At 46.5% G+C, this 24980-nt stretch overlaps 1 protein-coding gene across 1 annotated transcript in view; it reads left to right on the forward strand.

Moving 5' to 3' along the window:
• Positions 1-24980, forward strand: part of LOC142654474 (uncharacterized) — a 1458099-nt gene that overhangs the window by 1020328 nt on the left and 412791 nt on the right. Inside the window, 2 exon segments of the mRNA XM_075828928.1 lie at positions 23415-23972; positions 24419-24450. Of these exon segments, the coding sequence (XP_075685043.1) occupies positions 23415-23972; positions 24419-24450 (590 nt within the window).

Below are 24980 nucleotides of genomic sequence, written 5' to 3' on the forward strand. Positions count from 1 at the left end.
AGCTCCATGGGGTTGAGATCTGGTGACTGCGCGGGCCACTCCATTACAGATAGAATACCAGCTGCCTGCTTCTTCCCTAAATAGTTCTTGCATAATTTGCAGGTGTGCTTTGGGTCATTGTCCTATTGTAGGATGAAATTGGCTCCAATCAAGCGCTGTCCACAGGGTATGGCATGGCGTTGCAAAATGGAGTGATAGCTTTCCTTATTCAAAATCCCTTGTACCTTGTACAAATCTCCCACTTTACCAGCACCAAAGCAACCCCAGACCATCACATTACCTCCCCCATGCTTGACAGATGGCGTCAGGCACTCTTCCAGCATCTTTTCATTTGTTCTGCGTCTCACAAATGTTCTTCTGTGTTATCCAAACACCTCAAACTTCAATTCGTCTGTCCATAACACTTTTTTCCAATCTTCCTCTGTCCAATGTCTGTGTGCTTTTGCCCATATTAATCTTTTCCTTTTATTAGCCAGTCTCAGATATGGCTTTTTCTTTGCCACTCTGCCCTGAAGGCCAGCATCCCGGAATCGCCTCTTCACTGTAGACATTGACACTGGCGTTTTGCGGGTACTATTTAATGAAGCTGCCAGTTGAGGACCTGTGAGGCATCTATTTCTCAAACTAGAGACTCTAATGTACTCGTCTTGTTGCTCAGTTGTGCAGCGGGGCCTCCCACTTCTCTTTCTACTCTGGTTAGAGCATGTTTGTGCTGTCCTCTGAAGGGAGTAGTACACACCGTTGTAGGAAATCTTCAGTTTCTTGGCAATTTCTCGCATGGAATAGCCTTCATTTCTAAGAACAAGAATAGACTGTCGAGTTTCACATGAAAGCTCTCTTTTTCTAGCCGTTTTGAGAGTTTAATCTGTGGATACTCCCAGGATTAATCAATCGACACCTGAGGCCAGACCTCTTAGACTGACACCTGCTCCCACCAATCAGGGTGGCAGGCTCAGGAGTGGGTATCGACTCCACTCCTCTTGCTAATGGTTATTTTGCGCAGCATACTCCTGTTTTTGAACTCGTTGGCTCCATGCATTTGGAGCAGTGCTCTGTACTGGTGATGCAGGGATTATCGTCCGATCTGGTATTAGGTCTTCCCTTGTTGCAGCTGCATAATCCCACGTTTGATTGGAATACTGGGGATCTCACCAAATGGGGTAGTGAATGCCTGACGTCATGTCTTTCGGTTAACTCTATTTCTCACCGTGAGGAGGTAAACACGCTACCTGAGTTTGTTCAGGACTTCGCTGATGTTTTTTCTAAGGAGGCCTCCGAGGTGTTGCCCCCTCATAGAGATTACGATTGCGCCATCGATTTGGTACCAGGTGCTAACCTTCCTAAGGGTAGGATATTTAATCTTTCATGTCCTGAACGTGAAGCCATGAGGGAGTATATCCAAGAATGCCTGGCCAAGGGTTTCATTCGCCCCTCGACTTCTCCTGTAGGTGCTGGCTTCTTCTTCGTGGGGAAGAAGGATGGTGGTCTTAGGCCGTGCATTGACTATCGGAACTTGAATAAGGTCACAGTAAGGAACCAGTATCCCCTTCCTTTGATTCCGGATCTTTTTAATCAGGTTCAGGGGGCCCAATGGTTCTCTAAGTTCGATCTACGGGGGGCGTATAACCTTATCCGCATCAAAGAGGGGGATGAGTGGAAGACTGCGTTCAACACGCCCGAAGGTCATTTCGAATACCTGGTCATGCCCTTTGGGTTGTGTAATGCCCCTGCTGTCTTCCAGAATTTTATTAATGAAATTCTGAGAGAGTACCTGGGAAATTTTCTTGTAGTGTACCTTAATGACATACTGGTGTTTTCCAAGGACTGGTCCTCCCACGTGGAGCATGTCAGGAAGGTCCTCCAGGTCCTCCGGGAAAATAATCTGTTTGCGAAAACCGAAAAATGTGTGTTTGGGGTACAGGAGATACCATTTTTGGGTCAAATCCTCACTCCTCATGAATTCCGCATGGACCCTGCCAAGGTTCAGGCTGTGGCGGAATGGGTCCAACCTGCCTCCCTGAAGGCGCTACAGTGTTTTTTGGGGTTCGCTAACTATTACAGGAGATTTATTGCCAACTTCTCGGTCGTCGCTAAGCCTCTTACGGACCTCACTCGCAAGGGTGCTGATGTCCTCCACTGGCCTCCTGAGGCCGTCCAGGCTTTTGAGACCCTCAAGAAGTGCTTTATCTCGGCCCCCATGCTGGTTCAGCACAACCAAAGGGCACCCTTTTATTGTGGAGGTTGACGTGTCCGAGGTGGGAGTGGGGGCCGTCTTGTCCCAGGGTACCAGCTCCCTCACCCATCTCCGCCCCTGTGCTTACTTCTCTAGGAAGTTTTCGCCCACGGAGAGTAACTATGATATTGGCAACCGCGAACTTTTAGCCATTAAATGGGCTTTTGAAGAGTGGCGTCACTTCCTGGAGGGGGCCAGACACCAGGTAACGGTCCTTACTGACCACAAGAATCTGGTTTTCCTAGAATCTGCCCGGAGGCTTAATCCTAGACAAGCTCGATGGGCGCTATTCTTTACCGGATTTAACTTCTTGGTTACCTATAGGGCTGGGTCCAAAAATATTAAGGCTGATGCACTGTCACGTAGTTTCATGGCCAATCCTCCTTCTGAGAAGGATCCTGCTTGTATTTTACCCCCTGGTATAATCGTTTCTGCCACTGATTCTGATTTAGCCTCTGACATTGCGGCTGATCAAGGTTCAGCTCCCCGGAACCTCCCTGGGGACAAGCTGTTTGTCCCCCTGCAATACCGGCTAAGGGTACTCAGGGAAAACCATGACTCCGCACTATCTGGTCATCCTGGCATCTTGGGTACCAAACACCTCATTACCAGGAACTATTGGTGGCCTGGGTTGCCTAAGGACGTTAGGGCTTACGTCGCCGCTTGTGAGGTTTGTGCTAGGTCCAAGACCCCTAGGTCCCGACCTGGGGGCTTACTACGTTCTTTGCCCATTCCCCAGAGACCTTGGACCCATATCTCCATGGATTTTATCACCGATTTGCCTCCATCTCAGGGCAAGTCGGTGGTGTGGGTGGTAGTAGACCACTTCAGCAAGATGTGCCACTTTGTGCCCCTTAAGAAACTACCTAAGGCCAAGATGTTAGCTTCTTTGTTTGTTAAACACATTCTGCGTCTCCATGGGGCCCCAGTCAATATCGTTTCTGACAGAGGGGTACAATTTGTTTCCTTATTTTGGATTGATCTGTCCTTCTCCTCCGCCTTCCATCCCGAAACTAATGGCCAAACGGAAAGGACTAATCAATCCCTGGAACAATATTTAAGGTGTTTCATCTCTGACTGTCAATTTGATTGGGTCTCATTCCTTCCCCTCGCCGAATTTTCCCTGAATAACCGGGTCAGTAACTCGTCAGGGGTCTCCCCGTTTTTCTGTAATTTCGGGTTTAATCCACGGTTCTCCTCCGTTTCTCCTGGTTGTTCCAATAATCCCGAGGTAGAGGACGTTCATCGGGAACTGTGCACAGTCTGGGCCCAGGTTCAGAAGAACCTAGAGGCGTCCCAGAGCGTGCAAAAGATTCAGGCTGATAGAAGACGTTCTGCTAACCCCCGGTTTGTCGTCGGGGATCTGGTGTGGTTGTCGTCTAGGAACTTGCGCCTTAAGGTCCCGTCCAGGAAGTTTGCTCCCCGATTTATTGGGCCTTATAAGGTCATTGAAGTCCTCAAACCTGTATCCTTCCGTCTGGAGCTGCCCCCATCCTTTCGCATACACGACGTCTTTCATGCCTCCCTCCTTAAATGCTGCTCCCCGTCCTGGTCCCCCTCGAGGAAACCTCCTGTTCCCGTTCTCACCCCTGAGGGGGTGGAATTAGAGGTGGCCAAGATCGTGGACAGTAGGATGATCCAGGGCTCCCTCCAGTACCTGGTCCATTGGAGAGGATACGAGCCGGAGGAGAGGACTTGGGTACCTGCTCGAGATGTTCACGCTGGGGTATTGGTCAGGAGGTTCCACCTTCTCTTCCCCACTAAACCGGGTCCTCTTAGTAAGGGTCCGGTGGCCCCTCATAAAAGGGGGAGTACTGTAAAGGATCTGCCAGGCACTACGTCTGTGGATACTCCCAGGATTAATCAATCGACACCTGAGGCCAGACCTCTTAGACTGACACCTGCTCCCACCAATCAGGGTGGCAGTCTCAGGAGTGGGAGAGCCTATCGCGGCCTGGTCAGTCGGAGTTAGCTCCGCCCCCTGTCCATTTATACCTGCCGTTTTCCCTTCCTCATTGCTTGTGATTCTTCCTGGTTTCCTGGCCCCACTGCTGCCTTGCTCCAGCCTGCTTCTGCCGTGCTTCAGCCTTGCTTCAGTTCCCGCTTATCCTGCTTCGCTCTGCCCCCGGCTTGCTTCCTGCTCCGTGCTCTGCATTTGTATACTTCATTACATCCTGATCCTGACTGCTCGTTCACCACTCCGTTCCCTCACGGTGTTCCGTGGGCTACTGCCCCTTCCCTTGCTTGTTCCCTGTTTGTATCACCTTGCACTTAGTCAGCGTAGGGACCGCCGCCAAGTTGTACCCCGTCGCCTAGGGCGGGTCGTTGCAAGTAGGCAGGGACAGGGCGGTGGGTAAATTAGGGCTCACTTGTTCCCTTCACCTCCTTCCGCCATTACAATTGCACAAGGGTTTTCCAAGTGTTTTCTAATCATCCATTAGCCTTCTAACACAGTTAGCAAACACAATGTACCATTAGAACACTGGAATGATGGTTGCTGGAAATTGGCCTCTATACACCTATGTAGATATTGCATTAAAAACCAGACGTTTGCAGCTAGAATAGTCATTTAGCACATTAACAATGTATAAAGTGTATTTCTGATTCATTTAATGTTATCTTCATTGAAAAAATCTACACACACACACACACACACACACACACACACACACACACACACACACACACACACACACACAATGCATGAATACATATACAGACATATACACACACACACACACAGACACACACACACACACACACACACACACACACACACACACACACACACACACACACACACACACACAGCATGTATACTGTGACAGGACCAGGGGAAAAGTAGTGGACGGAGTGTACATCTCACCCAGGTTCCTGTCATATACATTTTAAAACAGCCAGGGAATTGAGCTAGAAGGAAAATGTGTTTTCCTTGCTCAAGGGTTTTCTGGAAAACATGTGTAAAAGGGCCTGGTTGTTGGAATAGGGTGAGTTGGGAGGGTTCCTATTCCACTAGCCACTTCAGGTATTGCATTGTGGCTAATTACCTGCACAGCTCAGGTGTGTTTTAAAACAGAGGCAGAGTTCACAGTCTCTCTCTCTCTGCTCCTGGGAAAGCTGGATGTGAGTAAAGCAACTGTGGTATTGTGTTTGGCAGTTGGAGGCTCCGCTCTCTGTAGTTAGGAACTGCATGTTTAGTTAGTGGCCAGACGGCCTAGGATTTACTTTATGTATTCATTTGTTTTCTGCTACGGCTTTTTACCTAATAAAACTGGCTGAGGCCAGTAGTACCACACTGTGACTGGACTGTAGTCTGTTCTTACTGTGCCAAAAGTGCCTGTCTACACTAGGAGACCGCGATCCGGAGGGCTGCCCCCTTACAAAACATATATATTCACACACACACACACACACACACACACACACACACACACCATGTATACAGACATGTATACATATACACACACACAGCATGTATAAATATACATACACACACACAAAGCATGTATACATATACAGACACCCATACATATATATATATATATATATATACAGGGTGGGCCATTTATATGGATACACCTAAATAAAATGGGAATGGTTGGTGATATTAACTTCCTGTTTGTGGCACATTAGTATATGGGAGGGGGGAAACTTTTCAAGCTGGGTGTTGAAGTCGCCAATTTTGTATCCAACTTTAGTTTTTTCAATGGGAAGAGGGTCATGTGACACATCAAACTTATCGAGAATTTCACAAGAAAAACAATGGTATGCTTGGTTTTAACGTTACTTTATTCTTTCATGAGTTATTTACAAGCTTCTCTTTGTTTACAGCCATTGACATGTCGCAGAGGTTAACACGTGAGGCGCGGATAGAAATTGTGTTGATGTCTGGTGAACGCAGTACCCGGGTCATTGCAGCAGATTTCAATGCAAGACACCCTACGAGACCACCTATCTCCCATGCTACAGTTTGCAAACTGCTTGCCAAGTTTCGTGAAACTGGTTCAGTGTTGGATTTGCCCAAATGTGGACGCATGAAAACTGTCACTAATGAAGAAACATCAGTGGCTGTCCTAGCTTCATTCAGCAAGAGCCCACAGCGTAGCACTCGCCGCATGTCACTGGAGACCGGCATCAGTCGAACATCCCTTCGGCGGCTATTAGCTACTCACAAATGGCACCCTTACAAACTCCAGCTGCTGCAGCATCTCAACGAGGATGACCTAGATCGGCACTGAATTTGCAGAATGGGCAAAACAAAAATTGGCACAGGACCCTCAGTTTACACAGAACATTTTGTTCAGTGATGAGGCAAACTTTTATGTGAATGGTGAAGTTAACAAACAAAACCACCGCTATTGGTCTGACACTAACCCACATTGGATAGACCCTTCCAAGACTGTTGGAACACAAAAATTGATGTTATGGTATATGGGGTACAAAGATAGTGGGGCCATTCTTCATCAATGGAAACCTCAAGGCCACGGGATATCTGAAATTGCTACATGATGATGTGTTTCCCTCTTTATGCACTGAAGCTGGCACGTTCCCTGAGTTTTTCCAGCAAGATGGTGCACCACCACATTATGGGTGTCAGGCCCGAGCATTCCTAGATGAACAGTTTCCTGGAAAGTGGATTGGTCGTCGTGGGCCAGTTGAATAGCCCCCTAGGTCTCCCGATGTGACCCCCTTAGACTTTTATCTTTGGGGTCATCTGAAGGCAATTGTCTATGCTGTGAAGATACGAGATGTGCAGCAACTGAACTACGGATACTGGAAGCCTGTGCTAGCATTTCTTCTGCGGTGTTGCTATCAGTGTGTGAAGAGTGGGAGAAGAGGGTTGCATTGACAATCCAACACAATGGGCAGCACTTTGAACACATTTTATAAGTGGTCAGAAACTTGTAAATAACTCATGAAAGAATAAAGTAACGTTAAAACCAAGCACACCATTGTTTTTCTTGTGAAATTCTCGATAAGTTTCATGTGTCACATGACCCTCTTCCCATTGAAAAAACTAAAGTTGGATACAAAATGGCCGACTTCAAAATGGCCACCATGGTCAACACCCAGCTTGAAAATTTTCCCCCCTCCCATATACTAATGTGCCACAAACAGGAAGTTAATATCACCAACCATTCCCATTTTATCTAGGTGTATCCATATAAATGGCCCACCCTGTATATATATACACCAAAAAATAGAGCCCAGAAGCAGCACTCAATAGCAAAAATATGAATTTATTCACCCAACACAGCAACGTTTCACTTCCTCTATGGAAGCATTTTCAAGCAATTAATAAAAACCACACACTGACATATATAGGAAAAGCAATAGCTCAATTAGCAAGTGTTCTAAATCGTAGCAATTATACAATACATGTAAAGATATGATACTGTGTAAGGCTGGGTTCACACAAGCACATTAACGTCCGTAATCAGGGCCGCCATCAGGAATTTCAGGGCCCCCTACAGCTAAATTTTCTGGGCCCCCCTACCGTGGCACCGCCTGTTAACGGTACTCCGTCCAGAACTATATCATGGTACCCAGGGCCGCCATCAGGGGGGTATTAGGGGTACTGATGTGAGAGGCCCGGCCAAACCTAATTGAAAGGGGGGCCCTGCAAACTGCCGCGACTTGCCTTTGGTAGAAAAAAAACAGGCCCCTGCAATGGGGCCCATTTTTTTCACCAAAAGAATGTCGTGAGCTGCGGGCCCCCCTTTCAATTAGGTTTGGCCGGGCCTCTCACATCAGCACCCCTAATACCCCCCCTGATGGCGGCCCTGGGTAGCATGGGGGTCGTCATGGGGGCCGTCAAAGACCGCCGCTCGTGCGACCGATCGCGTGCACCCGCAAACTCCCGCGCATGCGCACCCGCGACCGCCTGGAACCGCGCACCGAATTTTGAGGCAGATTTTGACCTGCCCACACTATCTTGCCGCGTTTCTTGCCCACGGCGATTGAGGACAGCAGACAAAAAACGCAGGGAAAAATGCATTTTCTGCCTCCCATTGATTTCGATGGGAGGTCAGAGGCAGAACCGCGGCAAGAAAGGACGTGCTGCTTTTTCTTTTTTCCGCGACTGGCTCCCATTGATTTAAGATTAAATCAATGGGAGGCGGTTTTGGAAGTTGTTTGGTGCTGATTCTGACGCAGTGTCCGAGTCAATATCAAGGGCCAAAAACTCTGTGAACTGGGCCTTATTGTTAGGGCTTATTCAGATGAACGTGTAATACATCCGTGCAACGCGCGTGATTTTCACGCGCCTCCCACGGACCTATGTTACTCTATGGGGCCGTTCAGACTGTCAGTGATTTTCACGCAGCGTGTGTCCGCTGCGTAAAACTCACGACATGTCCTATATTTGTGCATTGTTCGAGCATCACGCACCCATTGAAGTCAATGGGTGCGTGAAAATCACGCCCAGCACTTCCGCAGCCGTATAAACTATGAATGAAAACAGAAATGCACCACGTGCTACAAACATACAAACAGAGTGTCATAATGATGGCGGCTGCGCGAAAATCACGCAGCCGCGCATCATACGCTGCTGACACACGGAGCTGTTATGGACCTTTTGCATGCGCAAAACGCCACGTTTTTGCGCGCGCAAATAGCACACGCTTTTGTGAATCCGGCCTTAGGGTAGGAACACACTCGACATGAACGCTGCGGATTTTATGCAGCACATTTTATTGTGGATAATCCGCAGCGTATCACAGTCGCAGCAGAGTGGATGAGATTAGAACAAATCTCATCCACACGCTGCAAAAAAAAATGGACCTGCTGTGTGGCTTTTGGCTTTTTAAGCCGCAGCGTGTCAATGTATTCTGTGGGATCACTGCTCCTCTGTTGCGGAAATGCTGCGGTTCTGCCGCAAAAATCACACATGAGAAAAAATAAAAAGGCACTTTTTTAAATTTATAAAAAAGTTTAGACTTGCTCCGGCCGTAGTCCTGGTGACGCGATCCTCTATTCTTAGTGCAGCTCGGCCTCCTGTCATGACGTTTCATCCCATGTGACCGCTGCAGCGGTCACATGGTCTACAGCGTCATCCCAGGAGGCGGGGCTACGTTCAGAAGAGAGAGATGCGTCGCCAGGACTACGGCCGGGGCAAGTCTAAACTTTTTTTTCCCTGCAGGATTCCCGCAGCGGACACGCCTCCCGAAACCTTCGCCACTATTTGGTGCGGTTTTGCTGGCAGAATTCCCTGCGGCTACCGGGGCGGATAAGCTGTGGAGTTTTACTCAGCATATCCGCCTAGTGTGTTCCTTATGTTTTCGCTCCTGGAGCTGCTGCAGGTCTCTAAATAGGCAGTTGGTCCAGTAGAATTTGGAATTATTTTTTTTTGTGAACCAGCTTAAAAAAATACAAAACTTTTGTGTTCGGGCCTATTCACATAACCGTTCGCTTCCGTTCCGGGGTTCCGTCTGAGGTTTCCGTCGGGTGAACCCCGCAACGGAAAGTGAAAGTGACAGCACAGCTTCCGTTTCCGTTACCATTAGCGCAGTCGACTACGCTATTGATTCCGTCCGAAAACCAGCCAGAATGGTGACGAACGGAAACCATTAGCGATGTTTCCGTCACCATTGAGATCAATGGTGACTGAAACGGAAGCTGTGCTGTCACTTTCCGTTGCGGGGTTCACCCGACGGAAACCTCAAACGGAACCCCGGAATGGAAGCGAACGGTGATGTGAACAGGCCCTAACACAAAAGTTTTGTATTTTTTTAAGCTGGTTCACAAAAAAAAATAATTCCAAATTCTACTGGACCAACTGCCTATTTAAAGACCGGCAGCAGCTCCAGGAGCGACATCATAAGGGACACACTAGGCGGATATGCTGAGTAAAACTACACAGCTTATCCGCCCAGGTAGCCGCAGGGAATTCTGCCAGCAAAACCGCACCAAATAGTGGCGCAGGTTTCGTGAGGCGTGTCCGCTGCGGGAATCCTGCAGGGAAAAAAAAGTTTAGACTTGCCCCGGCCGTGGTTTAGGTGACTCTCTCTTCTGAACGTAGCCCCGCCTCCTGGGATGACGCTGTAGACCATGTGACCGCTGCAGCAGTCACATGGGATGAAACGTCATGACAGGAGGCGGGGCTGCGCTAAGAATAGAGGATCGCGTCACCAGGACTACGGCCGGGGTAAGTCTAAACTTTATCAATTTAAAAAAGTACCTTCTTTTTTTTTCTCATGTGTGATTTTTGCGGCAGAACCGCAGCATTTCCGCAACAGAGGAGCAGCGATCCCACAGAATACATTGACACGCTGCTGCTTAAAAAGCCAAAAGCCACACTGCAGGTCCATTTTTTTTTGCAGCGTGTGGATGAGATTTGTTCAAATCTCATCCACTCTGCTGCGTCTGTAATACGCTGCGGATTTTCCACAATAAAATGTGTTGCATAAAATCTGCAGTGTTCATGCCGAGTGTGTTCCTACCCTAAGGCCGGATTCACACAAGCGTGTGCTTTTTGCGCACGCAAAAAACGTGGCATTTTGCGCATGCAAAAGGTCCATAACAGCTCCGTGTGTCAGCAGCGTATGATGCGCGGTTGCGTGATTTTCGCGCAGCCGCCATCATTATGACACTCTGTTTGTATGTTTGTAGCACGTGGTGCTTTTCTGTTTTCATTCATAGTTTATACTGCTGCGGAAGTGTTGGGCGTGATTTTCACGCACCCATTGACTTCAATGGGTGCGTGATACGCGAACAATGCACAAATATAGGACATGTCGTGAGTTTTACGCAGCGGACACACGGACACACGCTGCGTGAAAATCACTGACAGTCTGCACGGCCCCATAGAGTAACATAGGTCCGTGCGAGGCGCGTGAAAATCACTGACAGTCTGCACGGCCCCATAGAGTAACATAGGTCCGTGCGAGGCGCGTGAAAATCACGCGCGTTGCACGGATGTATTACACGTTTGTCTGAATAAGCCCTAACAATAAGGCCCAGTTCACAGAGTTTTTTGGCCTTGATATTGACTCGGACACTGCGTCAGAATCAGCACCAAAAAACTTCCAAAACCGCCTCCCATTAATTTAATCTGAAATCAATGGGAGCCAGTCGCGGAAAAAAGAAAAAGCAGCACGACCTTTCTTGCCGCGGTTCCGCCTCTGACCTCCCATCGAAATCAATGGGACCGCGAACGAAGCGCGCGCGCACCCGCGAACGAAGCGCGCGCGCACCCGTGAACGAAGCGGGTGCGCGCGTGCTGTCGAGGCTGCGAGCGTGCGTGCTGTTGCTTCTGCGAGCGCCCGTGCTGTCGCGGTTGCGCGCTTTAGCCGGGTGCGTGCTCGGACGGTCGCGAGTTTGCGGGTGCGAGTCATCGGTCGGCGGTGTTTGACGGCCCCCATGAGAGGGGGGGCCCGCAGCTCACGACATTCATTTGGTGAAAAAAACGGGCCCCTTTGCAGGGGCCCGTTTTTTTCTACCAAAGCCAAGTCGCAGCAGTGGCCGGGCCCCCCTTTCAATTAGGTTTGGCCGGGCCCCTCACACCACTACCCCTAATACCCCCCTGATGGCGGCCCTGTCCGTAATGGACGGAAGTATTTCGGCCGGAAGTCCCGGACCGAACTCAGTGCAGGGAGCCGGGCTCCTAGCATAGTAGTTATGTACGACGCTAGGAGTCCCTGCCTCTCCGTGGAACTACTGTCCCGTACTGAAAACATAATTACAGTACGGGACAGTTGTCCTGCAGAGAGGCAGGGACTCCTAGCATCGTACATAACTATGATGCTAGGAGCCCGGTTCCCTGCACTGAGTTCGGTCCGGGACTTCCGACCGAAATATGTCCGTCCATTACGGACGTTAATGTGCTCGTGTGAACCCAGCCTAACAGTGTATCAAAACACCAAATACATATGTGAATGAGTCAATCACTGACATTAGGTATAGAGAATTTAAAATTCTAACAAGTGAAATATGTGTATACAAAATAGTGAAGCACATTAATTGCATATTAATAATCACAATACAATACACAAGCTGACACTCACCAATCTGGGGTACTACGGTACAGAACTTCAGATTACGCCATATTTAATGAAGGCAATTGCGCACCGCATCTGAGTGGTTAAACATGTGAGATCGATACTTATATCGATCTCACATGGCAGAGAAGGGACGCCCCCAGCCCTCAGCTGCCTCTGACATCTGAGAGCAGGGAGATTTGACGGCTCCCTGCTCTGTTTACTCATCCTGATGCAGTGCCGTAAAAAGGCATATGCATCAGAATAAAGCCCGTTAGTGGCCGCCGTTAAAAGGCGTATTGGTGGTCACTAACGGATTAAATATGGCGTAATCTGAAGTTCTTTACCTTAGTACGACTGCGCGGGATCTCTGTCTTCAAGCAGTAACGTATTCGGGTCAGCTGTTGCGTCGATGTGCAGTGTCATAGCATCCTAGTACACACGTGTGAGCATTACCCAATGGACGGCTAGTGTTGGGGCATTCGCAGATCGGCACCGATGGCGCCGGAAATTTTAGTTTACACATCTCGTGGCCAGATTTTCCTTGTTTATCCAGATTGGTGAGTGTCAGCTTTTGTGTATTGTATTGTGATTATTAATTAATATGCAATTAATGTGTTTCACTATTTTGTATACACATATTTCACTTGTTAGATTTTTAAATTCTCTATACCTAATGTCAGTGATTGACTCATTCACATATGTATTTGGTGTTTTGATGCACTGTTACACAGTATCATATCTTTACATGTATTGTATAATTGCTACGATTTAGAACACGTGTTAATTGAGCTATTGCTCTTCCTATATATGTCAGTGTGTGGTTTTTATTAATTGCTTGAAAATGCTTCCATGGAGGAAGTGAAACGTTGCTGTGTTGGGTGAATAAATTCATATTTTTGCTATTGAGTGCTGCTTCTGGGCTCTATTTTTTGGTATATTTATGGGGAGTACGTCACTCCTTGACATCTGAAACTAGCACCAACCGTTTTTTGGTCTTTTACACTGTGCTGCTCCTACTATTTGCTTGATTTTTTATATATATATATATATATATATATATATATATATATATACTAGGAATGTCACGATACCAGAAATTGGACTTCGATACCGATACTTCGTTTAGTATTGCGATTTCGATACCAATTTCGATACTTTGCCAACAGTAATAAAAAAAAATTCTTCCGTTTTCTGATGTGAGGCGCGACGTGTGATGAATTTTGAACGCGCCTCACATTAATAGTAATTAATCCCATCATGTTTCTCAGTCATGGGTTAATGTGCGAGGTACATGATGGGGTTAATTACTATTAATGTGAGGAACATGGAGGTTAAATTCATCGCACCTCGTACCTCACATTAATAAGTGATAGAAAGCAGTGTTTATTTCATTTTTTTACAGCGTACACATCATAAATGATGCAAAAAAATTGTTGTGCGTGCCATTACTGAATGTGTGAATATTTTATGTATTGAGACTTATTTTAATGTTTATTGTAAAAAAGGTGAATGTGTATTTTTTTTTAAATTTAACAATACTTTGTTTTTACTTTATTTTTAAACTTTAATGTACTGACATATATCAGATATGTGCCAGTACATTACCCTGTGGACGGATAGCACACAGGCAGTTGTTAGGACATACTTGGGTATGTCCTAACAACATGAAATATGGTAAGACAGCCCTGGGGTGCGTCAAAAGACCCTGGGCTGTCTGCCCATATATGGTATGGCCCTCGATCGCGTCACAGGAATTCCCTGTGGGCATCCCCCCTGCTCATTTTCTCCTGAATGCTGCAGTCAGCTGTGATCGCATCACAGAATAGCGGCGCAGATGAGAGGTTTCTCTGATCTCCGCCGTTATAGAGCGGGGCTGCGGCTGTGTAATACAACCATTGCCCCGCTCCTGACAGGAAGTGTGCGCGCGGTCAGCATGAGGAGATGCGGCCGGCGCTGCACTAATGAGCGGCAGTTCAGGCACTGGAGACAGAACATGGGGGTGTTTTGTGGTGCGCCCGCCATGTTCTGTCTCCAGTGCCGCCGCTCATTAGTGCAGCGCTGGCCGCATCTCATCATCCTGACCCCGCGAACCTATCATGACTCAGGAGCGGGGCTGTGGCTGAATTACACAGCCGCAGCCGCGCTCCCATACATTCATGTATTACTATACTGAGCTGTGCGGCTGCGCAGCTCAGTATCGAAATACAGGAAATAGCGGTATCGAACCGTTTAGGGATGAACAGTATCGAAACAGTAACGAAGTTTCGATGCACCGTGCATCCCTAATATACACACGGCATGAATACATAAACAGACACACACAAACATAAAGCATGTATACATATACAGACACACATATATATATATATATACATACACACACACACACACACACACACACACACACACTGGACGGGTGCCCCCATAATGCCCAATGCAGTCAGTCAGATGCCCCCCCCTTTTTAGTATGGTAGCGGCCCATCGCTTTTAAATTAGTGAGGGCTGGAGGCTGAGCGCAGGTTCTCTATGCTCCTCTCTCGCGGAAAGTGCAGCATCAGAGAGGGGGAGTGTACTAGCAGACGTGCGCCTATCGTGATGCACGTCTGCTAGGTAAAGTACTGCCTCCTGCCCTCCCCACGCGGCCCCCCTGAGGCCTCCCACAATATGCTGCCCCCCGTTTTTAGCTCGGTGGCGCAACCTGAAGCGGCGGCCTCACCTCTCCTCATGGCAGGTGCGGCCCTGGATACAACCATAGGGTATTTTAGCTCCAGGTACCCATTCCATTGGGGAATCGTATAATATGAGCGATGTGAAGGAAGCTTATATGCATTCTTTTTATCACCGACATCCTGAAATTCTTTTTTAAAATATCTTTTTTATTATCAGTTTTCACATTTTCTTACAAACATTTCACGTAACAGTTACATCATGAGTGCGCAGCACTCTACTGTCATGGAATTAACTTTGAATTAACTTCAACATAACACATAAACATATAAACACATGAACATGGCATAATTGTCTATCTTCAGATGGACCGAAAGCATGACTTCCCCCAACCCCGACACGACCTAGGTCATCAATAAGTTTCTACTCATCCTTTTTCCCCCAGCTGATTCAGAGTTGCAACCCCCCTAAAGTGCCTGCCAAGAGCTGTGTACAATACCACTTTGTGTACTGGAAGGGCCTAACAATTTACGCTATTTCGGCTGCTGTACATTGCGATTCTATAAATGTTTGCCACTTATCAAATAGCTTCTTGGTTCCCGTTTCCTTCCTCTTTTCCACCTCCACCCTCTCAAGAACCAATAACTGTTTCAGCCGCGACACAATCATTTCTAAACCCGGCATGTCTGCCTCTAGCCATTTACTCAGGAGGCATCTCAAGGCTACCAGTAGAATCGTGTGCACCAGCACGGGAGGTGATCTCACTCCTCGAGCACCCTCTTCCTCCGGCGGCCGCGCCTGATGGAATAGTAGCGCTTGCGGCGTCATTGGGAGATTCGTTTTCCAATGGTCCTCAATATACTTCTGTACCATCCCCCAAAATCGTTTCGTGTGTACACACCCCCACACCCCATGCCACAAATTCGTCAGTGGTGTATTGCACTTGGGACAACTTGTAATGCGGTCAGGGAAAGATTGTGAAGGCAGAATATTAAAGCCATATATAGCTGCATGCATCAACTTAAAATAGGTTTCCCTCCAGCTCTCATTTATCACACTCTTCCGTACCGTCTCCCAACCCCCCAGTATGATCTCTCCTATACCTGGATCCTGAGTCCACCGTTCCCAGCTTTTAAAACTAATCCTTGATTGCGGCCGAACAAAACCATCTCTCAATGCTCCATACAGTCCCGAAATGGTCGCCCTCCCAGTTGTTGGACCCATGACCTCATCCAGAGTGTGCGAGGTAGCTTCCTTACTCACATCCCTGAGCCTGGAGGTGCAGAATGCTCGTACCTGAAGTACTTGCAAAAAATTGACCCTCCCTGCTATGTGTCTGAGTTTAGTGGTGATTTCCTCCCCAGTTAACCCCCTCTTTTCCTCTGTGTGCATAAGATCCCCTGCATTGCCCATGCCTACCCTCCCCCATGAGGCAATTCCGTCCCCCTTGTCTATTCCCGGTAAGAACTCTGGAAGTCCGCTTAACGGCATATATTTCGAGACCAGGTGAGGTAGCCCAAACTGTTTGCGTACCACTTTCCAAGCTAGAACTGTATCTCTCAATACAATGGAGGTTTTGAGACGGCACGGAAGAGAAGCAACTCTACAATGTAACAAAGCTTTTAGGTTCCAGGGTGAGGCATACTCCCCTTCCAGATCTAAGTTGGAATAATTGCTTGTCTCAATCTACTACATGGCGAAAAAGACAGACCACATTATAACCCCTGACATTCGGAAAGTTCACACCCCCTTCTTGTTTACCCATCATGAGCTTGGTAAGTGCTATGCGCGGCCTTTTTCCTGCCCATATAAATTTAGTGAATGAAGCCGTCAGTTTCGAGACATCCACATGCTTCAATAATAGAGGAAGTGTTTGAAAGGGGTATAGCAATCTGGGGAAACTAACCATCTTAATCAGATGGCATCTTCCCAGGAGGGACAACGGCAATTGGCCCCATCTAGTGAGTTCCGCTTGTATTTTTTTAATTAACGGGGGATAATTTAGGCCATACAGAGTGTCTGGTGCCCTCCCTATTTTGATACCCAGATAAGTAATGCAGTGCTCAACCGGTGATATCCCGCAACCCAATGATTGCCAAAAGGTCTTAGGCAATGGCCTGCCCAACTCCAGCAGTTCGCTCTTAGCTATGTTGACTTTATATCCCGAGCATTGCCCAAATTCCTGTAAAAATTGAAAAACCTTCCCTAAATGCTCTTGAGGATTCGACATAAAAAGTATGACATCATCAGCAAACAGGGCTAATTTCACTGCACAAGACCCTACTTGAATGCCTCTGAACATATCCGATTCCTCCAGGTATCTAGCCATAGGTTCCAATGCCAGATTGAATAACAGGGGTGATAGGGGGCAACCCTGTCGTGTTCCTTTATGTAATTGGAAGGGATCTGATAGGAACCCTGAGGAGTGAACACGTGCTTGCGAGCTATTGTAGACTCCCTTCAGGAAGACCCGGAAGTCTCCCTGAATGTTCATTTTGTCTAGCACCATCCCCAGCCATTCCCATTGTATGTTATCAAAGGCTTTCTCTGCGTCTAGCGCTAAAAGTGCCGGCCTGGTACCTGGCTGGGGATCATGCCTGACTGTTTCTAGCACCGTCAACACCTTGCATAGATTTGTCACTGCTGCCCTGCCCTTTACAAAGCCTACTTGTGACTTTCCCACCAGTATGGGTAGATACATAGCCAGCCGATTGGCCAAAATTTTTGTGAGTAATTTCTGATCTTGGTCAGCGAAATGGGACGGTACGACCCCGGGTCAAGAGGATTCTTCCCCTTCTTGGGTAGCACCTTTATATGCGCTACTTTAGCCTCTGCTGGTAAAGCCCCCGTGCTTAGTAAAATATTATAGTATGCCACCAAGGTAGGGCTGATTTCTTCTCTCAGAGATTTAAAAAACTCCCCTGTGAATCCATCCGGACCCGGGGCCTTTCTGTTAGATAAGGTCTTAATGGCGCTCCAGACTTCCTCTAATGTAATCTCTGCGCTCAAGTGACCATTTTGCTCCTGGGTGAGCCCTGGCAACTTCACCTTCTCCAAAAATTCCCTCTCTTTTTGAAGATCTATGGGTGTTTCTGAGTAAAGGGCTTGGTAGTATTTACTTAATATGGTATTGATTTTTTTTGGGTCTGAGGTAGAAGTCCCATTTGACTCGTTAAGTGTTGATATGTGTGACGGTGCATAAATCCCTTTTGCTAATCGCGCTAATAATTTGCCCGCTTTATTGCCGAAACGCATTAAATCGGCATCAAATTGGGACCGGTAAATACTCTCTCTTTTGTCTAACCATTGATCAAACTGTCGCTTGGCTTCCCTCCATTCCTCCCCCAATGGCAGTGATGGAGAGTGTAGAAATGCTGTGTATGCACACCGTAATCTGTCGCTCGCTGCCTTGTATCCTTCGGTCGTCTTACGTTTAAGATTAGACATATATTGCATGATTTTTCCTCGTATTACCGCTTTAGCTGTACGCCAATACAATGACGGTTCCGAGCGATGTGATACATTATCCCCATCAAATTCCATCCACCACCCCTTAAGCTTCTGTACAAAGCCCTCGTCCTTTGCCAGAAAGGCGGGAAACCTCCAGATAAAATCCGTTCCTCTAGCTACTGTGTCGGCCAAGGTAATGGTAACCGGAGCATGGTCCGAAATGACTAGATCTTCAATTGTCGCTTCACGTAAACGCCGCGATAATGCGTCACTAACTAGCAAGTAATCAATACGCGACCATGACTGATGAACATGGGAGAAATGTGTATATTCCCGCGCATCTGGGTGTAGACTCCTCCACGCATCTATTAGGGCCGTGTGTCTTAAAAAGTCGGGCAAGATCTTATCTCTATTTCTCTGCGAACTAGTCCCTGCGCTCCTATCTTCCTTTGAAGATCTTACAGTGTTAAGGTCTCCACCCTAGAATCAAAAACCTAGTGCGATCCTGCTGGAGTTGGGTTTCCAAATGACCAAAAAAACCAGTGTTAACCGTATTTGGGCCATACACATTATGAATACTGATGGTTTCCCCTGCATGCTCCATCACTAGATGGATCCAACGGCCCTCGTCATCCCGCTCCTGAGACACCAGTGTAAACACAAAATTTTTATGTACCAAAATTATAACTCCCGCCTTACCCTCCCTTGCCGACGAGCCAAAAACCTGCCCCACCCAGAATTTTTGCAAATACTTAAACTCCGGCTCGGTAAGGTGAGTTTCCTGCAATAGGGCCACATCTGGGTGCAATCTTTTCATGTGTCGTAAAGGTTTGGTCCGTTTCTGTGGGGATCTCAGCCCTTTAACTTTCCAAGAGACTATTTTCATGTTATTGGGCCATGTATAAGATGAGCTAAAGTGCCTAAAAGTCGTGCTAAGTTCGGGGAGTCAGATCCGTCTTTTTCCAAGAGCCATGTATAAACATTAACAACATAACCAAAACCCGGCTTATAAGCCAGAACCAAAAAGGCCAACCTGCCCTTATCTAACGAAACCCTCAAATCACCTGCGGCAAGGGTTAGCAGCCCCTTCATACCCACTGGTGTACGTGACTTCACTTTTTACTGTTATGTCAGAACACGCTCCTCCCTCCCCCTCCTCCCCAGCCTGCACCTATGACTCCTTCCCTGAGGAAGTAACACCAGCCCTTGCCCCCTCATTACCTCTTTGTCGCCTGTGCACACTCTTATACATTTCCATATCATCAATTTTAACATCCTAGCGTCCATTTGGATTATATCTTCATGACTTTTATGCAAACAGACTTAAAATCACATATCCACATGAATCTTGCTTCGCCTCAAGGTTTCCCTACCTCCTTTTCCCATATCTTCTATCACAATTTCCCCCAGTCTGCCATCTGTGACAGATACAGCTAATCCCTTGCATGGAGGAGGCATTGTCTCATTCCCGGTCAGTCCCACCCACAAGGAAAAATCTCAGAGCCTGATCTAACTCCCTCACTAATCTCCTGTATTGAAAACGCAGGGAAACACCAGAGTGCATACATTTCAACCTTATAACATTGTAACATTATAACAATAGGCCAGCTGTTGACCGGTACAGAGTGCCATATACTACCACCAAATATCTCCCTCAAAACTTTCAACTTATCTGTAAACTTATCTGTATCTGGTCGGAATCTGCAATTGGTCTACAGCGTCCACAAAATCATCATCACATCAGCTTAAATAAAATGTGCTGAAAATAAAATTTGCTGAAAAGATCTTCGTCCTTCAATCAGGAGACGTGGATCGGGTGCGGTCCCGCGTACGCCTCTGCGGTTTCGGAGAGTCCCCACCATTTCCGGCTCGACCCCCCCGGGATCTTCCAGGTGTGGGTATTAAAGCTTCTGTCCAGGTTCGCTCCATATTTAGTCGGTTCCGTTTGGCTTCTCTCGACTTGCGATTCGGACTGTGTACTGGACTGTGACTCTCCTCTTGCTGTGGTCTGCGCATACAAAGCTCCGTAAGTGCGTCCTCCGCTTCCTGTGGCATGGTGAAAACCTTGTTCCGCCCGTTCTCTTGAAACACCCGCAAGATTGCTGGGTACTGCAGGTTAAAACGTATTTTCGCTTGGAACAGCGCGGTGCAAATTTTGCTGAAAGCCCGCCTTCGTTTTGCAACTTCCGCCGAGAAATCCTCAAAAAGTAGCACTTTCATGCCCAGTATTTCCAAGGGACGCGATCTGCTGCGGAAAGCTTTCATAAGTGCCACCTTATCATTGTAATACAACAGCTTAAAGATTACTTGTCTGAGACGAAGCGAACTGTGGTCGTCTGTTGCTGGGAAGTTTCTGGGGTCCGGCCCCACTCTGTGCGCCCTCTCCACCCGGCAGGGACGGGGAAGACCTAAAGCTTCTGGCAATGTCCTGTCACACACTCGTTGCAAATCAGAAGATATCACCGCTTCTTTCAGCCCCACCAGTCGCAGGTTGCTCCTCCTGGAGCGGTTCTCCAGATCCTCCACCTTGTCCCCCAACTGCGTAGCAACAGACAGCACCCCTCTGAGTTTGGATTGCAGACGCTCATTTTCCTCCTCCAGCAGCGTCATACGCTGCTCTAACTCATCAGCTCTGATAGTGACTTGTGCCAGCTCCGCATGCACGCATTTTAGGGAATCTTGCACCGTTTTTTCCAGCGCCTTTTGCAGGTCTGGCGCTATCTGTTTGGCTACTTCTCGGGCCAGGGCTACATAATCAATGGCTGCAGGAAGAGCGGACATTATGTGCTCTGTCAGGCTTGAAAGCTGGGACTGATGGTGCTGCAGCTCATCTTCCTGTGTGTATAGCAGGGTTGCAGTGGCGGGAAGCGCCGCCATCTTACCTCCCTTTACCCCGGCCGCGGCTGAGTCTTCCATGGCTGGCTTCTGCGCGCTTCTGAGGAGGTACCTGTCCATACAGGCACCACCTGTGATGATTCCGTGTGCAGGGCTAGTGACTTCACCGCTGATTGTCGCCGCCGAAGCGACTATTATAAGCAAATAGGCTGGACGGGAGCGGGAGCTCAGTCACTCGCGTCCTGCATCTCCAGCGCCGGAACCGGAAGCTCATCCTGAAATTCTTCGTATTGTGACGGTAATGATTCTTCAACAGAAAGTTTAGAGATTGATGTGCTGTCAAGTAGGTTTAGGCAGACAATTTAACTGACAATATTCAGAGGGAAAATGTATACAGCGTAATTCCCAATTTATGAATGGATTGTGAGTAGAAAGTCAATTAATTCTTAAAATACCTGGAAACTTTAGAGAACCAATCAGTTGTAAATGAATAACATTTTGGTGAGAACTAAAAGCTGCATAGTCTCATGAGTAACAGGCCCTGATGATAGGGGTGACGATCAACTCTTTCCATGTCTACTTGTGCGGACTGTCAACATTGCAATATCATGAGCAAAAGCATGAAATTTCCACCAGCTCCAGAGTCGAGCATAGCAGAACAAGAAATCTCATGCGTTTTACTGCAGATGTGTATAGGCACTATAAAATGTGACTTCGGTACCAACAACATCTTTATTCTGTTCCAGAGGAGAAATTGAATGTATTTTTTGAGTTTATAGAATCAGATGTCTCCAGTTTCATCATTTAGTATTTTTATTTTTTTATATATCAGTGATGGCTAATGTTCTATGGATCTTATTTGGGCAAAAAACAGAATAGTACCCTGAACCCTTGCAATAAAAGCAAAGATTTTCTGTCAAGGATTGTGGCAAATTCTGAGTCTAGAGGCTGAAATTACTAAGCAGGTGAAAACAGCAGGTGCAATTAAGTAACCATTCAGGTTACACAGATAAACAGCAATAGGTAGTTACGTTGTAACCACAACCAGGGCGCTCAATAGTCTGCCAAGATACTGCAAGGTTCAGGCTTAAACAGGAGTCACAATGATGAGACCAATCAAAGAAGGGAATCCAGAGAGGCAGGCATTGAGAAGCTAGACATTAAATCCAGCATTGGAGCTTTCCACAGCACCAGTGGCTCAATGAGAAGAGCTACTGCCTGGGACACAGGAGTCTCCTATTTCAAATCCCGACAGGTAGACTGTTTCATCGTTCAGATTTGTGTTTACACATTTTGTCAATGGTGCTGCTGAAAACGATGCCAACGTGGTTTTACTGCAAATTAGCGCAATTTTCACATTGATAATGGTACCGTGATTTTGCTGGTAAAACAACCGTTTACCTGGAAAAACACACGGTCATTAACAGTTTTTTGTTTTTTTTTAAACGCCGTTTTGTGGTAACAGCCCTTGTTTGCACAGTTTTCGGTCGCATCACCTGCACCTCAGGGACGCCAGTTGCCGTTATGTGTGAACACAGCTGTATAAGTAATTAAAGTGATTACCAGTTGGTATTGAAAGCTGTAATGTGTTGGCAGGGTAGAGATGTGAATACCAAACAAGATTGTGCTTTTCAGATTTTTATAATTTTATCAAGTCTTGGTTTATGTAATAAAAGTGGCCACTGAGTGTAGACCAGAATCCTGGACTTTGTATGACACTCTAAAATGTATCAATGACAGAGCTATATAAGGCTGGAATCACATGGTCAGTTTTTTTGAGCCAAAGCCAGGAGTGGATTCAAAAGAAATGAGAAATATAAAGGAATGGCTTATACTTTTCTTTTCTGCAGGATCGACTCCTGCCTTGTGACTTAAAAAACTGTATCAAACTGCATGTGTGTTTCCAGCCTAATAGGAATGCTATAAATCTGTCTACTTTGGTGGTTTTAAAACAAATAAATCTTTTTTAATCCTAACAGCAAATCCATGTAAGAACTCTGAGGGGAACTTGATATTATTGCTAAATTCTGAAGCAGAAGATGAAGATATCCTGCAGCGGTCTTCAGGAGAAAATCTCATTACCTTTAATGTACATCCAGGACTTCACAGTACAGATCTATCATTTAATTCCCCTAATCATGAGGAACCTTCTCCTGACCAATCGCAGATTACCAGAAGTACAGGTCAGAAAGGGGGTAAAAGGTTTAAATGCAGTAAACTATTTACAAAAAGCTCAGGTGTTAGTGTACACAAAAGAAGTCATGCAGGGGAGAAGCCATACTCCTGTTCTGAATGCGGAAACTGTTTTTCAAATAAATCAAATCTTGTTAAACATTAGAGAATTCACACCGGAGAGAAGCCATATTTATGTTTAGACTGTGGGAAGTGCTTTACAGATAATTCACATCTTGTTAGACATAAAAGAAGTCACACAGGGGAAAAACCATATTCATGTGCAGAATGTGGGAAATGTTTTACAATTAAATCACATCTTGTTAGACATGAGAGAATTCACATGGGAGAGAAGCCATTTTCATGTTCAGAATGTGGGAAATGTTTTATCCGTAAATCAAATCTTGTTATACATGAGAAAAGTCACACAGGAGAGAAACAATATTCATGTTCAGAATGTGGGAAATGTTTTACACAAAAATCAAATCTTATTAGACATAGGATAAGGCACACAGGAGAGAAACCATATTCATGTTTAGAATGTGGGAAATGTTTCACACACAAATCACATCTTCTTAGACATGAGATAAGTCACACAGAGGAGAAGCCGTATTTATGTTCAGAATGTGGGAAATGTTTTATTACTAAAGGCAAACTTAGGGATCATCAGAGAAGTCACACAGGAAACAAGCCGTTTTCATGGAAATTGTTTCACAACGAAAACAATTTTGAAACTCAGAGAATTCACAGAGAAGAAACCATATTCTGGTTTGGAATGTGGAAAATGCTGTAAGAGCAAAAAAAAAATGTTTTAACACATCCGATTTATTCACAGACGATGAGCAGCTAATAAAAGTTTTTTTTGGGGGGGGGGGGGGGGGGTTCGCCTTGATTTGCCAAACACTGAAATTATATTTACCTGTGGTCACGTGTGACCGGGATCCATGGAACAGAAGTATTTTAGATATAAGTTTGTTTATTTAAGTTGTTTTGTGTATTGATAAAAAACAACTCATATCAACATACCCTAAGGCTTCGTTCACATCTCTGTTGGGGTCCCGTTCTGACCTTCCCGACTGAGCTTTCCGTCAGATCGGGATCCTGAGCAGACACAAACTGACACCGACGGAAACCAGATGTTTCCGTTTCCATCACCATTGATTTCAATGGTGACGGATCCGGTGCCCATGGTCTCCGTTTGTGTCTGTTGTGCACCGGACCCGTCGTTTTGCTGGAAGCAATAGCGAAGTCTACTACACTATAGCTTCTGGCAAAACAACGAGTCCAGTGCACAACAGACACAAACGGAAACCATGGGCAATCGATCTGTCACCATTGAAATCAATGGTGATGTCCATCGGCGTCAGTTTGTGTCTTCTCAGGGTCCCGTTCTGACGGAACAGGACCCCAACGCAGATGTGAACGAAGTCTAAGGAAGACAAGTACGGCCATGTTGACTTTCAAAGCAGGGAAGCTGAATTGCCACCATGTACCTTGCTCCATATTACTGTATTAACATCGTAAATCCACCTACACGGCCAGAGAATCCAGAGTGACTTAGTGAAAACAAAAGGGTACCCCATGTTAATTTTTAACATATGTCAACATCTCATTATTTGATTTTTATTCAAACAGTATATAAA

Source organism: Rhinoderma darwinii, chromosome 1, assembly GCF_050947455.1.
Source record: "Rhinoderma darwinii isolate aRhiDar2 chromosome 1, aRhiDar2.hap1, whole genome shotgun sequence".
Classification (NCBI taxonomy): domain Eukaryota; kingdom Metazoa; phylum Chordata; class Amphibia; order Anura; family Rhinodermatidae; genus Rhinoderma; species Rhinoderma darwinii.